Source organism: Eumetopias jubatus, unplaced genomic scaffold, assembly GCF_037043125.1.
Source record: "Eumetopias jubatus isolate StellerSeaLion01/CBP00866 unplaced genomic scaffold, mEumJub1_p1.0 scaffold_7, whole genome shotgun sequence".
Lineage (NCBI taxonomy): Eukaryota > Metazoa > Chordata > Mammalia > Carnivora > Otariidae > Eumetopias > Eumetopias jubatus.
In genome coordinates this window covers 96,559,358-96,574,222 of record NW_028274813.1, presented here as the reverse complement: position 1 = coordinate 96,574,222, position 14,865 = coordinate 96,559,358, and the positions used below count along the sequence as shown (strand labels likewise).

The 14,865-nt window shown below is 38.5% G+C and overlaps 1 protein-coding gene across 1 annotated transcript in view; it reads left to right on the top strand.

The window, feature by feature from the left end:
- PRTG (protogenin) overlaps positions 1-14,865 on the top strand; it is a 120,661-nt gene that overhangs the window by 92,085 nt on the left and 13,711 nt on the right. Inside the window, exons 12-15 of the mRNA XM_028099999.1 lie at positions 11,138-11,233; positions 11,873-12,059; positions 12,741-12,868; positions 14,306-14,476. Coding sequence (XP_027955800.1) covers positions 11,138-11,233; positions 11,873-12,059; positions 12,741-12,868; positions 14,306-14,476 — 582 coding nt within the window. The remainder of the gene's footprint in view (positions 1-11,137; positions 11,234-11,872; positions 12,060-12,740; positions 12,869-14,305; positions 14,477-14,865) is intronic.

The following is a 14,865-nucleotide window of genomic DNA, read 5'->3' as shown; positions in this document are numbered from 1 at the left end:
GCTAAAATGAAAATTGATTTCAGAGTGATACATTCAGCAAAGTTTAAATAAATTGTTTGTAATGTAGTGCTTCTTGTGAATTCTAAAGGAGGCATAAATAAATAACACGATCGTGTTTTATCACTGTGATTGATGAGGCTGATATTTCCCCGGCTTGCATTTCCCACTTGAGAAGAAATTTAAGATTGGTTTCAAGCTGTCTACCTGCATCCTTCCCATCTTGTAAGCATGCTTTTAACTGCCGAGGGCTGAGATTTGGAGGAATGGTTATCAAACCACAGATGTTTTTGCAATGAAACTGTGCACCTCCGACCAAGTCACTGTGGTTCAGGAGATGATAGATGGTATTTCCATGTTGCCTCACAAAAGGGTCAAAATGGCATGGCAAGCCCATGACATTGAAACAGAGAAATGTTAGTCCTGGAAGGAAATTTATTTCATGGCTTCAGGGGATGTTTGGTTGTCATGAATAGGCTCTCTCTGTCAGTCTATAAAAATATTGTTTGTAAGGATGTGATATATGTGAGACAGTGTAAGTGTGTTGGCAGACAGAGCAGCTACTTAAACAAATGCTAAGCCAAGTACAGTATCATAAGTCAAGCACTTGGATTTTTTTAGGGTGAGGGTTGTTTGTGATAGAAATATCAATATAATTAATTTATTTCATTTTCTTAAGTAAACCTTGTAGCATCTTAATTGTCCTGGGAGGCTGCATGCTCCCCCCACTCTAACACATTTTTTTAATCTTATAATTCTAAATTCTTAAAATCAGCAGTTGTTCCATTATATTCACTTTTAAGTTATTCAGGAACATATTTGTGGACCAGCTTTATTAGTACTGTTCACATAAAGCTCTCATAAATTTGGGGACAGTTAAGCCACTGCTCTTTTGGAGTCTGCCTTTTTCTCCTCCCCACCCCGAAGGAGATATCAGCCACCAGCATAATTCCATTAATTGATTATGTGGTAGAGAGACTCAGTGGCCATGCTCTCTCATCTTACAAAATTGGACAAATGAGGTGTCTTTTTTCCACAGGGATTCACAAAAGGAAAGAAGTATCGTAAGAAAAGAACATAAAAGATCAAAACCCATGTTTGTGGGAGGTTTTGTTTTTCGGGGTTTGGATGTAAATCAGATTCATTCATGGCAGTGTTCAAGTAGAAATCTTTAACACCAAATATTTCTTATCCAGACAACCTCAAGTAATGCATTTGTCAAAAACGAAAAACAGTTTTTGCAAGAAGTCTGGAAAACCTTATAGATGTATAAAGATGAAATCACATGTTCAAAAAATAACGTGACCGAAGTATCAGTGAACACAATATGACTGAAAAAGCCATTTGCTTCTGGATTTTGTAAAAACAATCCCGAGTTTTTTTGGGGGGTGTTTTAAAATAGAGATTATGAGTAGGATATACTTATTTTGGTAGGAAACTGATTCTCAGATGTCACATGCAAAGAACTTTCTTCTAAATTATCCTAAACTCAGTAGGAGAGGGGATGTTTTCACTGGGAGTGAGAGGCGTTATTTGTTTTAAGGCCCTTCAAGGGGGCAGAACAAAAGGGGCTGAGTCATTTCAGGTTTAGACAAATACTCTACCATCAGCTTCCATAGAGAGTTGTTACACAGAACACAGGGAGATTTGGGGAGTGGGGGTTGCCCCCTCCCATCTGCCACTGTGTCTGTTTTACACTCAAATAATCTGTATTATCACAGAACAGATTTATAACGTTTTGGCCAAGTGATCATTAACAAAAATCCTTTAAATTTGTAATGGACATGAAAGATGTTTATCATTAACAATCCTTTACAGAAATTCAGTTTATAAACGAGGAGAATGAAATTTTAATCTCAGCTTTAAGTAAAATTTACATTCTGTTAGCTGAAAACCTGTTTTTAAATCCACATACTCACACGTTCATGTCAGGCATTGTTTTAACCATCACGAATTAACTTCTTCCATTCTAATGTAAGTCTGATGATAGAAGACAAAGAATTCCCACTTGAAAGAGGCCTGCTCCACTAATCTCTCTCTCCTCCTGTCAGAGGAGAAAACTACCATCTAACAACGTTTGGATAACTTGAACGCAAATCACATTGTTTGCATGTGATTTGTGTTTTTGTTACTGTGCTTACACATACCATTTTAAAGCAGAGTATTTCGCTAGGCTTTCCTTTCCCACCCATCCCCCTTAGCATTTTTTCCTGCTCTTCTGATGCTGGACCAGACTTGGGCTGGCCCCAGATCCTGTGTCAGAGGCCATGACCCAGGTGTCAGAGCAGTCATACTGTTGGCCTCTTCTCTGAATAATTATATTAGGGGGGTATTGTGTTGGAGGGACAGGCTTGGGGGCAGTGCAGTCACCCTGGCTAGCCAGACCAAGGGGTTCTCCAGTTGGACCACAGGGGAACAATGGCCCTGAAAAGGCTCGCACAAAACATTGTAACACAAAAGATTGAATTAAAAATGGACATTGGGCCAGATACTAGGTTTCGTCCTTCAGAATTTCATCTTTCTCACTTACTCTGAACGTTTCTTAATTTAACATTTCCAGACTTCACATTGTGGTGACGTTCTATTAGCAGATTTTCAGATTGCTGTTTACCTCTGCATGCATAGTCTAATTCGTTTGACTTCTTTAATGCTTTGTAGCCATCTTAATTGTGACACTTGGTGGTTAACGTTAGCAAAACTTTCTATAGTGGTATTTTAAGTAAATCATTTAAAGTTGTACGTGGGGATTTTTAAAGTAACGCTTTGTATTAAGACATTTCACTAAACATGAGCCATGTCTAAATCAAAAGAAGTGACAGGAACTATCTCAAAGTAAATGCAGTTGCTCGATCTTCCTTTTGGTCCTAGGAAGACTTTTTCCGCACCGCCTGAGAAGTTTTCCTTAGAAGGATGGGGATAAAACTCATTCAGTCTTATCTAGATTTGGATTTTAGAAATGATGTCAGAGGTGGATTTATTCATAATCAGGTAAAGTTTTCTCGTGGTCCTGACCTCAGGTGTTTTCCTAGTTTTATCTACCTTTGACCTGTCCACTCCAGCCCGGCTCTTTTCAAGGGTTCTGGAGTGTCACCAACACAGCAGTCGAAGGAAGCAAAGTCCTGGTTTTCATGACCCCAATACCATCTCTTTTTGTTGGTCCATAGCTAAATACTTCATAAATAATAGTTTTCTATTATGCATTTCCCTATTTTCCAGGAACTCAAACTTCTAGAAGTATTAGTATTACAACAAAAATCCATAAAGTTTGAATTGATGTCTGTCAGTTTTGCTTTCTGAGTTCTAATTCTTTACTATCTTGTGATTACCAAAGCCATTCATATTTATTGTAGAACAGGTAGAAATATAGGAAGCAAAATAGCTAAAAATTCTACCACAGAGACAAAGCTAAATACCACTGTTAACACTTTGGTACATGTCAGAAAATAATGCCTTTCCATCTCCATTCTCCTTTCGAGCCCTGCCTCCAGTGTCACCACGTCCTTGTGTTCTGCTACCCCCAACCCCACTCGTTCCTGATGAATTTACTCTGTTAAAGGACCTAGATACCAGATGTCACTTGTACCCACATTGACTTCTCTGTAGCCCTGGACATTGTCAACCAGTCTGCTCCCGGCTCCCATGATACCTTCCCAGTTCTCCTCATGACTCCTTTACACCACTTGCCATCTCACGCCCAGGTTGCCAGTCCCTGCTGTCTTTCCTCCTGGGTACCCTGTCCTCTGTGTACAGGACTACTGATCGTGTTCTCCATCCTCACTGCCGGCTCAGCCCACGCTTTCTCACCCATGGCTCAGCTCCACTTGACTGTTCCTCTGGCATCTCCAAATCAGCGTGTCATTGGCTCTCTGCACCTCCTCTTCCATTTCTGTTTGTCCACCCAGGCTGGGAACTTTTGGGAGCTTTCTGACTCCTCATTAATCCCTTCTCTCAACAATGCCATTGACTCAAGCCATCTTTTGTGTCTGTGTAACAAAATCCACGCTGGCCAGCCTGGCTTTCCAAGCTCTCTGAGATCCACCCCAGCCTAATTTGTCTACGTGACCTTCACTCATGCCCCCTTACCGAACTCTTCCCCGTTACTCATCCCTGATCCATGTGTTCCTGTCCTCAAGCCTTTGCTTACACTCTTCCCTTGGCCTTAATCTCTTCCGCCCTGTGCTTATTGTAAGGTCAAATTCTGCTCACATGCTCTACTTCAATGAAGCCCTCCCCCACACAATAAAAAAAATACCAGTAACCTTTCCTTCTTCTGAATTCCCTTAGTCTTAGCATTATCTCTTTGCAGCAGTTCTTCCTGTCTTGCATGATACTTATTTGTACCTTTGTCTTAGCTTCCCTAATACACTGTTACCTAAACAAATTTGAGGACAACGGATATATTTCAAGTTGCTAATCTTAAAGATGAGGAAACGGACTTCCAGGGAACTGCCTTTGCAGCCACACAGCTACTAAATCCAAGATTAAAATCCAAATCCTCTAATTTTCAAACCAGCCCTCTCCTCTGTTTATTTATTAGCACTGGAAAGCACCTACTAAGTGCCAGGCATTTTTAAAAGCATTTACAAATATAAATCCATTTAATCCCATTTTAGAGATGAGGAAACTCAATTTAAACCCAAGTAGTCTGGTTCCAGAGTCTATCCTTTAGTCACTATGCCAGCCTGCCCTTCTACCTGAAAGGGAGCAGGGATTAGGGGTCATGTGATGCTGCTAGTAATTATTTTATTACTATTGATATTTTTATCAGAATATTATTGTGATACAATGGCACTCTTGTAGACACTTACTGTGAATAAATTCATTTCCTCTTCCCAACAGCCTTGAGAGGTAGATTCTGTTATCATCATCATTACCCATCTTACAGGTGATTTTAACTAACGTACAGAGGGCAAAAATAACTTCCCCAATTTGCACAGTAATGACCTAGCTAGATTCAGAATCCAGGCAGCCTGGGGCTGGCATCTGAGACCTTCGCTGTTGTGCTAGACTGTCTCTTAGCTTCCAAGTAGTGCTGAGTCATTAGGAAAGTTGTCTTTTGTTTGTCTCAGCATCCTTCTCTGTGGAGGTCAGGTAACAAAAGCAATGATCTAGCTCACAGAGTTTTTTAAACTCCATGTGAAATATTTATATATATGACAAATATGGATCCAAGGCACCCTTCCTTTTCACTGCTTTGCATTTCATGCAGTCCTTCTTTTGATGAAACTTAAGCACTAGCCATATTTCGTGCATACCTGTTTCGAATTGCTCTTTCATAGTTTCAGCTGGTACCTGAATAGCTCCCACCTTCAGTAGGGGGAGGAGTGGGGCCATCACTCTCCGTACAGGCACACAGGTGCCATCTAGTGGTAGACAAGAGAAGTGCGAGTTATTCAAGTAAAACACTGGAAGAAGACCTGGGTTTTCTCTTGTTTTGTGGTCTTTGGGAACATGTTGCAATGAAAGTTGGGTATATTATACCACAGTTTTTCGTAGGTTACTTAAGATGTATAAAGATACAGTTAATGCATTATTGTTGTTAAATCGGGTGCTTTTAGAATGGAATTTAGGTCCTCGATCAGTACATCTTTAAAAGACTTTGGCATTATAGAGAATCTCACTCTATTGAACTTTTTTCTTGTTCTGAGTTGCAGTCATTGAGGGTAATAAATACTTAATTGTTAAAACTGGATATAATTAACAGAATTTGTTGTCTCCATCTGCTTGCTGTTGCTAATCCTAGCCCTCAAACTTCCATATTTCCATTTCATGAAACAATCTACTGTTCTTCCATTAAGGAAGAAATCTATTATGTTGTTTTCTAAAGCTTTTATTTCATCAGGTAGTTTGTTAGCAGATGAGAGATTATTAAATGAACATGGAAGACGTGGGTGAAGGTGGATTTGAAACTGAGAGGATTATACACCATGTGACATGGTTGCCAAAACAGCAAGCATTCTTAGTGGCCATAAACCCAGAGCACAGCTCCTTCAATCGTATAAACAAGTCAGACACACACTTGAGAGCCTTTGCCTGCTCCACAAACCAGGGAATATTAATGAGGACAGAGTAGTTAGAGATCAGTTTTAGTATTTGCCAACAGCTCATTTACTGACGTTCTGGATTCCAGACCTTGCTTGTATGAATGAGCATCCTTGATGATTTTTTGCCTTCACAAAGATGATTCCCAAATTTAAGTGTACCATATTTTTGGAAGAACCTTTTCTGTTCTCCTGGGCAACTTTCTTCATTATAATAACAACAATAATAATATTGTGTGCTTACTAATTATAGAGACTGTACAAAGTCCTTAATAGCCATGATTTCATTTAATACTCTTAAAATCCTTGTAAGGGATTATTTGTCTGTTTTCCAAATGAAAATAAGCAAGGCTTAGAAAACTATAAAATATATTCAAGGCTAAACGGTTAGTAGTAAATACTATTTACAGAATATTCATTTATCAGTCTATACTCTGGTAGATTAAAATGAAAAGCACGAGCTATGGCTTTCATTTTTATTTAAAAAATTTTATTTAAGTAATGTCTCCACTCAGCCTGGGGTTCAAACTCACAACCCCGAGATCAAGAGTCACACGTTTTTCTGGCTGAGCCAGCCAGGTGCCCCAAGAGTTACAACTTTCTCATTGTTGAGTCTTCATATAATGTCTGGCTTCTAGTAGGCATTTGATAAGTGTTTATTTGATACCTGTGAGCTCTTTCTTGGCCAGCCAGACTTCTGGTTCTGATTTCTCCTCATGTGAAACAAACTAAAGTGGAAGAGTTAGTGGTGAGAATGAATCAGAAAGGAAAGAAGGTAAGGCAAATCCTAGAGCCAGAGGAGAAAAGAGGAGTGTGGCCATAGCAGTGTTTCAGGAAGGAGATCATTTTTTGGCCAAAGGTTGACTCCGTAATAAAGGTACAAGTTAATCTGGCTGGGACCACGATTCTGTTAACCTAAGCTGACACTCACTGGAGGTTCGCGTTAAAGTAATTTGAGCTTTCTTTCCTGGCCCTCCATCTTTACATATTGCTCAATCTTTAAGTAAGTTAAATGCAAATAATACCCGTCTGAGCCATCACTCCTGAGACCATTAAGGATTAGCCCCAATGAGTGATTTTTATGCTCCTTGTGTTGAGTTTGGAAGGAAATGGGACAAACTCTCTCCCCTCTTTCCCTTTCTCCCTTTTCCCCTCACTGGGTTTTGGGAAGGCCTATGCCGTTCTTTGTGGCTGCTCTTCTTGACTCTGCTGTTTTCCCCTCAAACCACATTCCCTAAGTCTGCTGAGTCTCGTGTAACCAAGCACCACAGACGTGGCAATGTTTGACTCAAGAAGGGCTGTTAGGCCTTGGAAACTTGTTCCCTGTGGCATTTCACAGTGTTGATCCTGAGTCTCTGCTTTGTACTTTATACGTTGGAGGGTCTTTTCAGAACTGTAGAGTTTTAGGACTTGTGCTACTTATGCTAAGGTACGTTATTTGTGCATTTAACTACATTTAACATGTTGGTCTTAAGCTCTGATATTTTTTTACTCTGCATTTTTAATTTTGTTAATTGTATAGCTGTTCTCTGTTTTTTTCAGCTGATAACTCTTATTGCCTGATAGTGCTCATTTTAACATTATTTGAGGGCTCTGGTCCCCTGGGTCCATGACATCAAATTTCTAACAAATTGATGCATAAACATGAGCCATGTTGTTCCAGGGTCTCTGGATTAACAAACCAAAATAATGTGACTAGATTTTGAGGTTGAAGTCCTATTTCCCAGGGCTTAAGAGGAGAGCATGGCCCACTGCTTAGCTTGGCTCCCAACCTGGCACTTTAGTTTTAATAAATGAGATTCTTTGAAGAGCACAAAGAGTTGATCACATGTAAACAAATGTTTAATGGGTGCATAAAACATTAATGCACCCATTAATGTTTTTTTTCCACTAAAGTGGTTTCCAAAATTATCCTGGCTCTTGTACTTTTTATGTGCGGATAGAGAGGACTCCTGTGCACCTGATGTACTTGATTTGCCAGCCTAATGGTTTGCCTTTTCCTGACCTCATGGAAACTAAGAGGGGAAGGAGCCCAGCCCTGGAGGTGTCTGCTCCAGTGACTTGGATGATTTCCAGATGAGCAGCAGGAGACCTGGGTTGTTACCATGCTGAGTGGGTTGTACAAGGGCTGGGTGTGCTCTTCTCTCATTGTCTCAGGACATGTACACTGCTTCATTTGGGGTTTAAAATTTAATGTAAGCAGCTCATTTTTTTAAAGACGAAGGGAAAATGAAAACTCAAGTTTAGTACTAAAAATAAATAACTGTTCTAGAGAAATATTCATGAACTGTTGATTGATTGTTTGCACAGTGGGAAAAAAATTAATCTCTCCACCCATACTCATAACCCTCATCAAAATCCGCTTTCGGTGAGAGCGGACCGTATCCGCGTTCTGGCTCCCTGAGAATGTGAGCTACTTGGGGCAAACTCTCTCTCATCCAGCCTTCTTTTTCTGTATCTCCTAATTCCTGGCACAATGCCCCACACTCAGGAGACTTTCCTTAAAGATACTCTTCTGAGTAGAGACAGAATGAAGAAATATATTTGAAGAACTAGACTGCAGAGAGCCGAATGAATTCCATCTGTACCCATTCAGAAGGAGTATTTGTAAGATGGCACGCAGGATTCAGTTGCCTAACGAGCTCAGCAATATGTTAGGAGGAAAGAAAGATGAACACAGATTCAAATTAAGTTGCCGTTAATCTGAACAGAAATATTCGAATCTTAGAATTTCAGTGCTTCATGTTGGAAATTATTGGAGTAATGAAGTCCAAATGTATTTCTGTGTTTTCTGTAATTATTTTATAAAATGTTTGAAAATATTTCAGTTTTAGAATTCATTATAAGGAGACAGACTTACCTGCTGTAACAAAAGCACATGTGATAAAAATATCAGCAAGTCCTTGGTTTAGCTTTGAGTAACACTAGACGCTACTTAACACCTTGGTACCACCATTTATAGAATGGGAAGAACATTGATAAGAGTTTTGTGTTACTCATATAAGATACCATTTTCTATAGTATAATCGAATATTAGTCTTCCTACTTCTACCTAAAAGGTATAGAAATGTCCTAAGTTGTATAAATTTTTCTTCTTCTTGTGGTTTTAATTTTGTCAAAACAAATTGAAACAGAAATAAAAATTTTATATTTTAGGACATCCTTTTAATGTACTTTAATATTAAATAATAGAATACATCCGTCTTTAAAATGTGCAGACTCTTAAATTATTTTGGAGATTTTAATAAACTTCACATTTTATTTTTGAATTTTTGAATTTTATTTTTAAAGTTTATTTACTTTAAGTAACTCTATGTGCTACTTATGCTAAGGTACATGAACTCAAAACCCTGAGATCAAGAGTTGCATGCTCCCTCAACTAAACCAGCCAGGCACCCTTATTTTTCGATTTTTAAATGTTTAAATTCACTCTAGAATTATTTTTATCTTTTTTTTATTCTAAATTTTTTCCACGTTGGATATATCTTTCAAGGATGATTTTTCCCTTATGAAGTATTGGATGTGTTTGTATGTTTATTATTATTTAGAGAAATATAATATAGAAATATATTCAATTTAGAAATATAACTACCATATAATCCAGCAGTCCCACTTCTGGGTATGTATCAAAAGGTAATGAAATCACTATCTTGAACAGAGAACTGTTACGCACCTCCATGTTCATTGCAGCATTATTCGCAGTAGCCAAGATATAAAAACAACCTAAATGTCTCCTGATGGGTGAATGGACAAAGAAAATATGGCCTGTATACACAATGGAATATTCAGCCTTAAAAAGGAAGGAAATCCTCCCATTTGCACAACATGAATGAGCCTAGAGGATGTTATGCTAAGTGAAATAAGCCAGATACAGAAAGACAGTTACTGCATGATTTCACGAATGTATGGAATCCAAAATAGTTGAATCCATAGAAGCAGAGAGTAGAATGGTGGTTGCCAGGGACTCAAGGGTGGGGGATAGGGGGAGATGCTGCTCAGGGGTGCAAAGTTGCACTTATGCAAGATGAATTAAGTTCTGGAGATCTGATGGACAGCATGGTGATGATACTTATCAATATGGTATTATATACTTGAGATTTACCAAGATCCTGTTTTCAACACATACCCACACAAAAATGGTAACTGTGTGAGATGATAGAATATGTTTATGAGCTTGATTGTAGAAATCACTTCACAATGTATACATATGTCAAACATCAACTCATATACCTTAAATATATACAGCTTCTGTTCATCAGCTGTACCTCGGCAAAGCTGGGGAGAAAAAACATTATTTCTCAATAGTATTTAGTTTTGTCCCAAGCGAGTACTCTATAATTAAATGTTATCATAAGTATTTATATTTAAATGTATTTATATCATTAAACTCGAATATGTTCTAAAACATGTCATTTAAAATGTATAACCATTTATTTCCTCAAAAACCTGAAAAATTTTTTGTTTCCGTATGTATGGGTTGGACTTTGGATTTCATATTGTGACAGTTAATGAGCACCAGTAGAGGGAGCTCCAACTCCTCTTTCTTGGTAAATTTAGCTGTCAACCTGAAAATAGTTAATGGAAAAGGGCACACGTAGAAATAAACTTAAATTACACATGGTTATAAAACTTTGTAAAGGTACGAAAGGGTGGCAATTATAATTACCTTTACCTTTGAGGGAGAAAATAAGCTCGCTTTGATTTCCATGCTTTTGAAGGTAGCTAACCCTCCAATAACGAAACAAAAGACTTCTATGTAGTGTAACCTCTTACAAGTGATCCATCAGGCAACCCCCAAGGCTTTTAGGATCAAGAATCTATCTCTGGTCGGTTGAGGAGGATGAAGAGTAATAGAGTTAATGTTATTGTTTGAAGAGAGGTTAAGTAAAATTGTAAATAACTGGTAGATAGTCACAGTAGCAATGTCACACGGAGGTGAATTGCTGAGTCACCATGTAGGATAGAGAGAGGAAAAAACATCTCATTTTACATAAAACTGTTAGGCATCCAAAAGATTTTTAAACCAGAATCTGCGAAGGCTCCGGAGGGCTGATATCTGGAGGGCAGGACCAAATTATTACCTGTCAGTTTCTTTACAGACCCCAGAAGAAAGTATCACGTGAGGCTGCTGGCTTACGACAACATAGAAGACGGCTACCAAGCAGATCAGACAGTCAGCACTCCGGGATGCGTGTGTAAGTAAGAGTTAGGGCAGCACGTTTCACTCTGTATGCCTCACGGTCCTTGTTCTCTGCTTCCTTCTGTAAATTTAAATCTCATTGCTACTTGGAATCGGTGGTGGTTTTCTATCTTCCGTGGCCCCTAACAGAGTTATTTTGAACAAGTACGTGCTCAAACTAAATATTTAAGTGAGATGTATTTAATTATAAGAACTTATTTTACTTTTGCAAGCAAAAGACCTTTAGTAATTTAACTGGGAAAAATAACCCTGAATACCTGTCTGCTCTAATCTTGAGGCTATTTATTTCCTTCCAGTTACAGTGTTCAGTTTTACTGCAGCTAAGACCTCTTTGGTTTTATTGCCACTGTGAAGAGAGGGTGTCAGTTTAGTTTTAAATCCATTGCTGGCCTTCTGAATGTCTTTGGCTAGTAGTTTGTCTTCTTGGTGCTTCTGTTTTAATATTTGATTCCTTATCTAACTCATGGAAGAGTTGCTCATAATTGAATGATACACCTCTAGATGTGTCTGTGAACCTCTTTAATGAAAGAAAGACCTAAAGTCAACGAATAGGGTGGGGAATTGTGATTTCATCATTTTACCACTTTCTGCAATAATATGCTGTACAGTAAATTAACATTGTCTTTTTTGATAGCTGTCCGTGATCGCATGGTTCCTCCACCACCACCACCCCACCATCTCTATGCGAAGGCTAACACCTCATCTTCCATCTTCCTGCACTGGAGGAGGCCTGCGTTCACCACCGCACAAATAGTTAACTACACCATCCGCTGTAACCCTGTTGGCCTGCAGAACGCTTCTTTGGTTCTGTACCTTCAGACGTATGTAGCTTCTATTAATGGTGGTTTTCTTTGCTGCTCTCCCTCTTCCCACTTAATTCTTACCATCTTGGGCCAGGTTGACCTTTAGCTGTGAGCACCTGTCTCAGGACTTACCTTACTTATAAAATGGCTGGGAGTTTTGTATCTTTACCATATTCATTGTGAAAACTGCATCTTCTGACCTTTAGTTTCTATAAATGAATTTTGTTTGTTTGTTTCCTCAGCCTCATGCAACAAGATTAGGCAAGAAGATATTATTACTTTCAAGTGGCTACACTTAGCATGTTTAAAGGAAAAAAACAAAAGACCACTTTCATGCTGGCGTCAAAAAATAAAGCTTATTTTGTCTTCTTGGTTATAGTTAGAAAAATGCCCATCATTATGGTTTAAAAGAGTGATTTGACTTCCAGTATTTCAGAGGAAATCCCTTTGTATTGGGATATTTCTATACTGCTAATTTCATAGTTTCCTCTCAGAGAGGCGATTTGTAGGCTAATTTCTATAGGATAATACCAAATGTAGTATTTTAATAGAGGAGATTGCTTTTTTAGTCTAAAAAATTGGTTTTAAAGAAAATGAGATGATAATAACAGTATGCTTACCTGTATTGACTGGAAATACTGATAATCTTTTAGAAACAAAGTACTACCAGCACTAACAACTTCATTACTCATTTTATAGATCAGAAACTCACATGTTGGTTCAAGGTCTAGAACCAAACACCAAATATGAATTTGCTGTACGACTGCATGTGGATCAGCTTTCTAGCCCCTGGAGCCCCGTTGTCTACCATTCGACCCTTCCAGAAGGTACAGACATTTATCTAAATGTTTAAAAAATAGATATGTCACTTTAGGAGCACCTGGGTGGCTCAGTTGGTTGAATGTCTACCTTCAGCTCAGGTCATGATCTCAGGGTCCTGGGATCGAGCCCTGTGTCAGGCTCTCTGTTCAGCGAGGAGTCTGCTTCTCCCTCTGCCCCTCCACCTGCTCGTGTTCTCTCTTTCTCTCAAATAAATAAATAAAATCTTTAAAAAAATAGATATGTCTTTAAAGAAGATACTACCCGGTTACCACCCTGGTTAACATGTATGCATTTGTTTTGTTCCTTAACTTTTGAAATGTATTTTTTTTATTATAGTAAATGTTTTTTCCTCTCACTGTATATATTACACAAGCCAGTGGGCTTAAATTTAATGTCTCTTTGGGGAAACACATTTTCTAAAATCAGGTGTACTCTTCAAGACTGTACCCAAATAATTTAAAATGGAAGTAAGTGAATAGTGTCCTTAATGATGTTGGGAGCCCATGTTAGAAGTAATGTGTGTGGTGGCTTGATGCTGTGCACAGTGCGGTGGATAGGACATCTGATAGAATACCATTTCTGGAGCTTACCTATGTCTCTCGCTAAGGTATTTCACGTCTGTGGACCTGCATTTCCTTTTCTCTAGAATGAGGGTGAGGGGGTAAATGATCTATGTAAGGACCATCACAACTCTATTCTAATTATGCTAAGAGAAAGCAAAGCAAAGACATGAACTTCAGCGAGCATAGTGCCTGTTGGCTGTGGTTTTGGCTATATTCCATATAGGATGTGATGCCAAAAACCAGCTCTTCACACTCTTAGCTCATACTGAACATGTGGTCAACTAAAATCCCAAGCCTTGACTACTTTTGCAGATATAAAGTATTAGTCTAAGGTCTGCCCTGTAAACTCCCTTATTCACAACTTTTTGGAGAATAACTAAATGTTTTGGTCTCAGAAGTATTTTCTTCAGTGGTTTCCTAGATCAGGTGAAATATATATTCCGTACGTTTTAGTAAGAAATGTAGTTTAGATTCAATACCTAATGGGGTGAGATGCAATACCTAATGGGCAGGTGCTGCTGGTGGAATTGTAAAACTTTCTAGTTATCAGTTTGGCAAAACAATATCAAAAGCCCTAAAAATGCTTACACCCTTTGACTTAGTAATTCTCCATCTAGGAATCTACCATCTCCTTTTTTTTTTTTTTTTTTGATGTTTTAAACATTATAAAAATGAAATTAGCTCTCAGAAAAAAAAGACAATAATAGTGTTTTTTTCTCTTATTGCTAATGATCTGTAAAAGCTGTGATTCTGAGATGTTTTTATAGTGGTTTCTAGTTTTTCACACTCTTCCCTGAGTTTTCAGTCTATTAGCCAGCTTTTTGAGTGTTTATCACCATTTAATCCTGGTAATACAGTATTTTCTCCATGTGTGCACAGCACCGGCAGGCCCACCAGTTGGAGTAAAAGTGACGTTGATAGAAGATGACACTGCTCTGGTTTCTTGGAAACCACCTGATGGTCCAGAGACCGTGGTGACACGCTATACCATCTTGTACGCGTCCAGGAAGGCCTGGATTGCAGGAGAGTGGCAGGTCCTACACCGAGAAGGTAAATATGAGCATAAATTATCAAAGAGGATGAAAAGTAAGATTATTGATGATAAGGAAACAAATAGAAAGAAGGATCTCGAGTTTGTTTTGAATTTATATTTATGAAGTAACAAATGATAAAGGATTTGGGTTTTATTCACAGAACATTGGGAAACCGTCAGCATATTTTAAGCATGAGCATATGATTCACATTCCAGAAAGATCACTCTTGACTGTTGTGACTAGAATGGGTTTGGTGCAGGAGGGATGGGTCAGAATAATGTAGAGACTTGGAGGTGACTACAACGGTCCAGACGATAAGCCTGGATTAGGATACCGAGGATTGTGATGGAAAGGAGAGGATGGTCAAATGACAGTAGCTTAAGTAGAGAAAGAATGGGGCAAGGA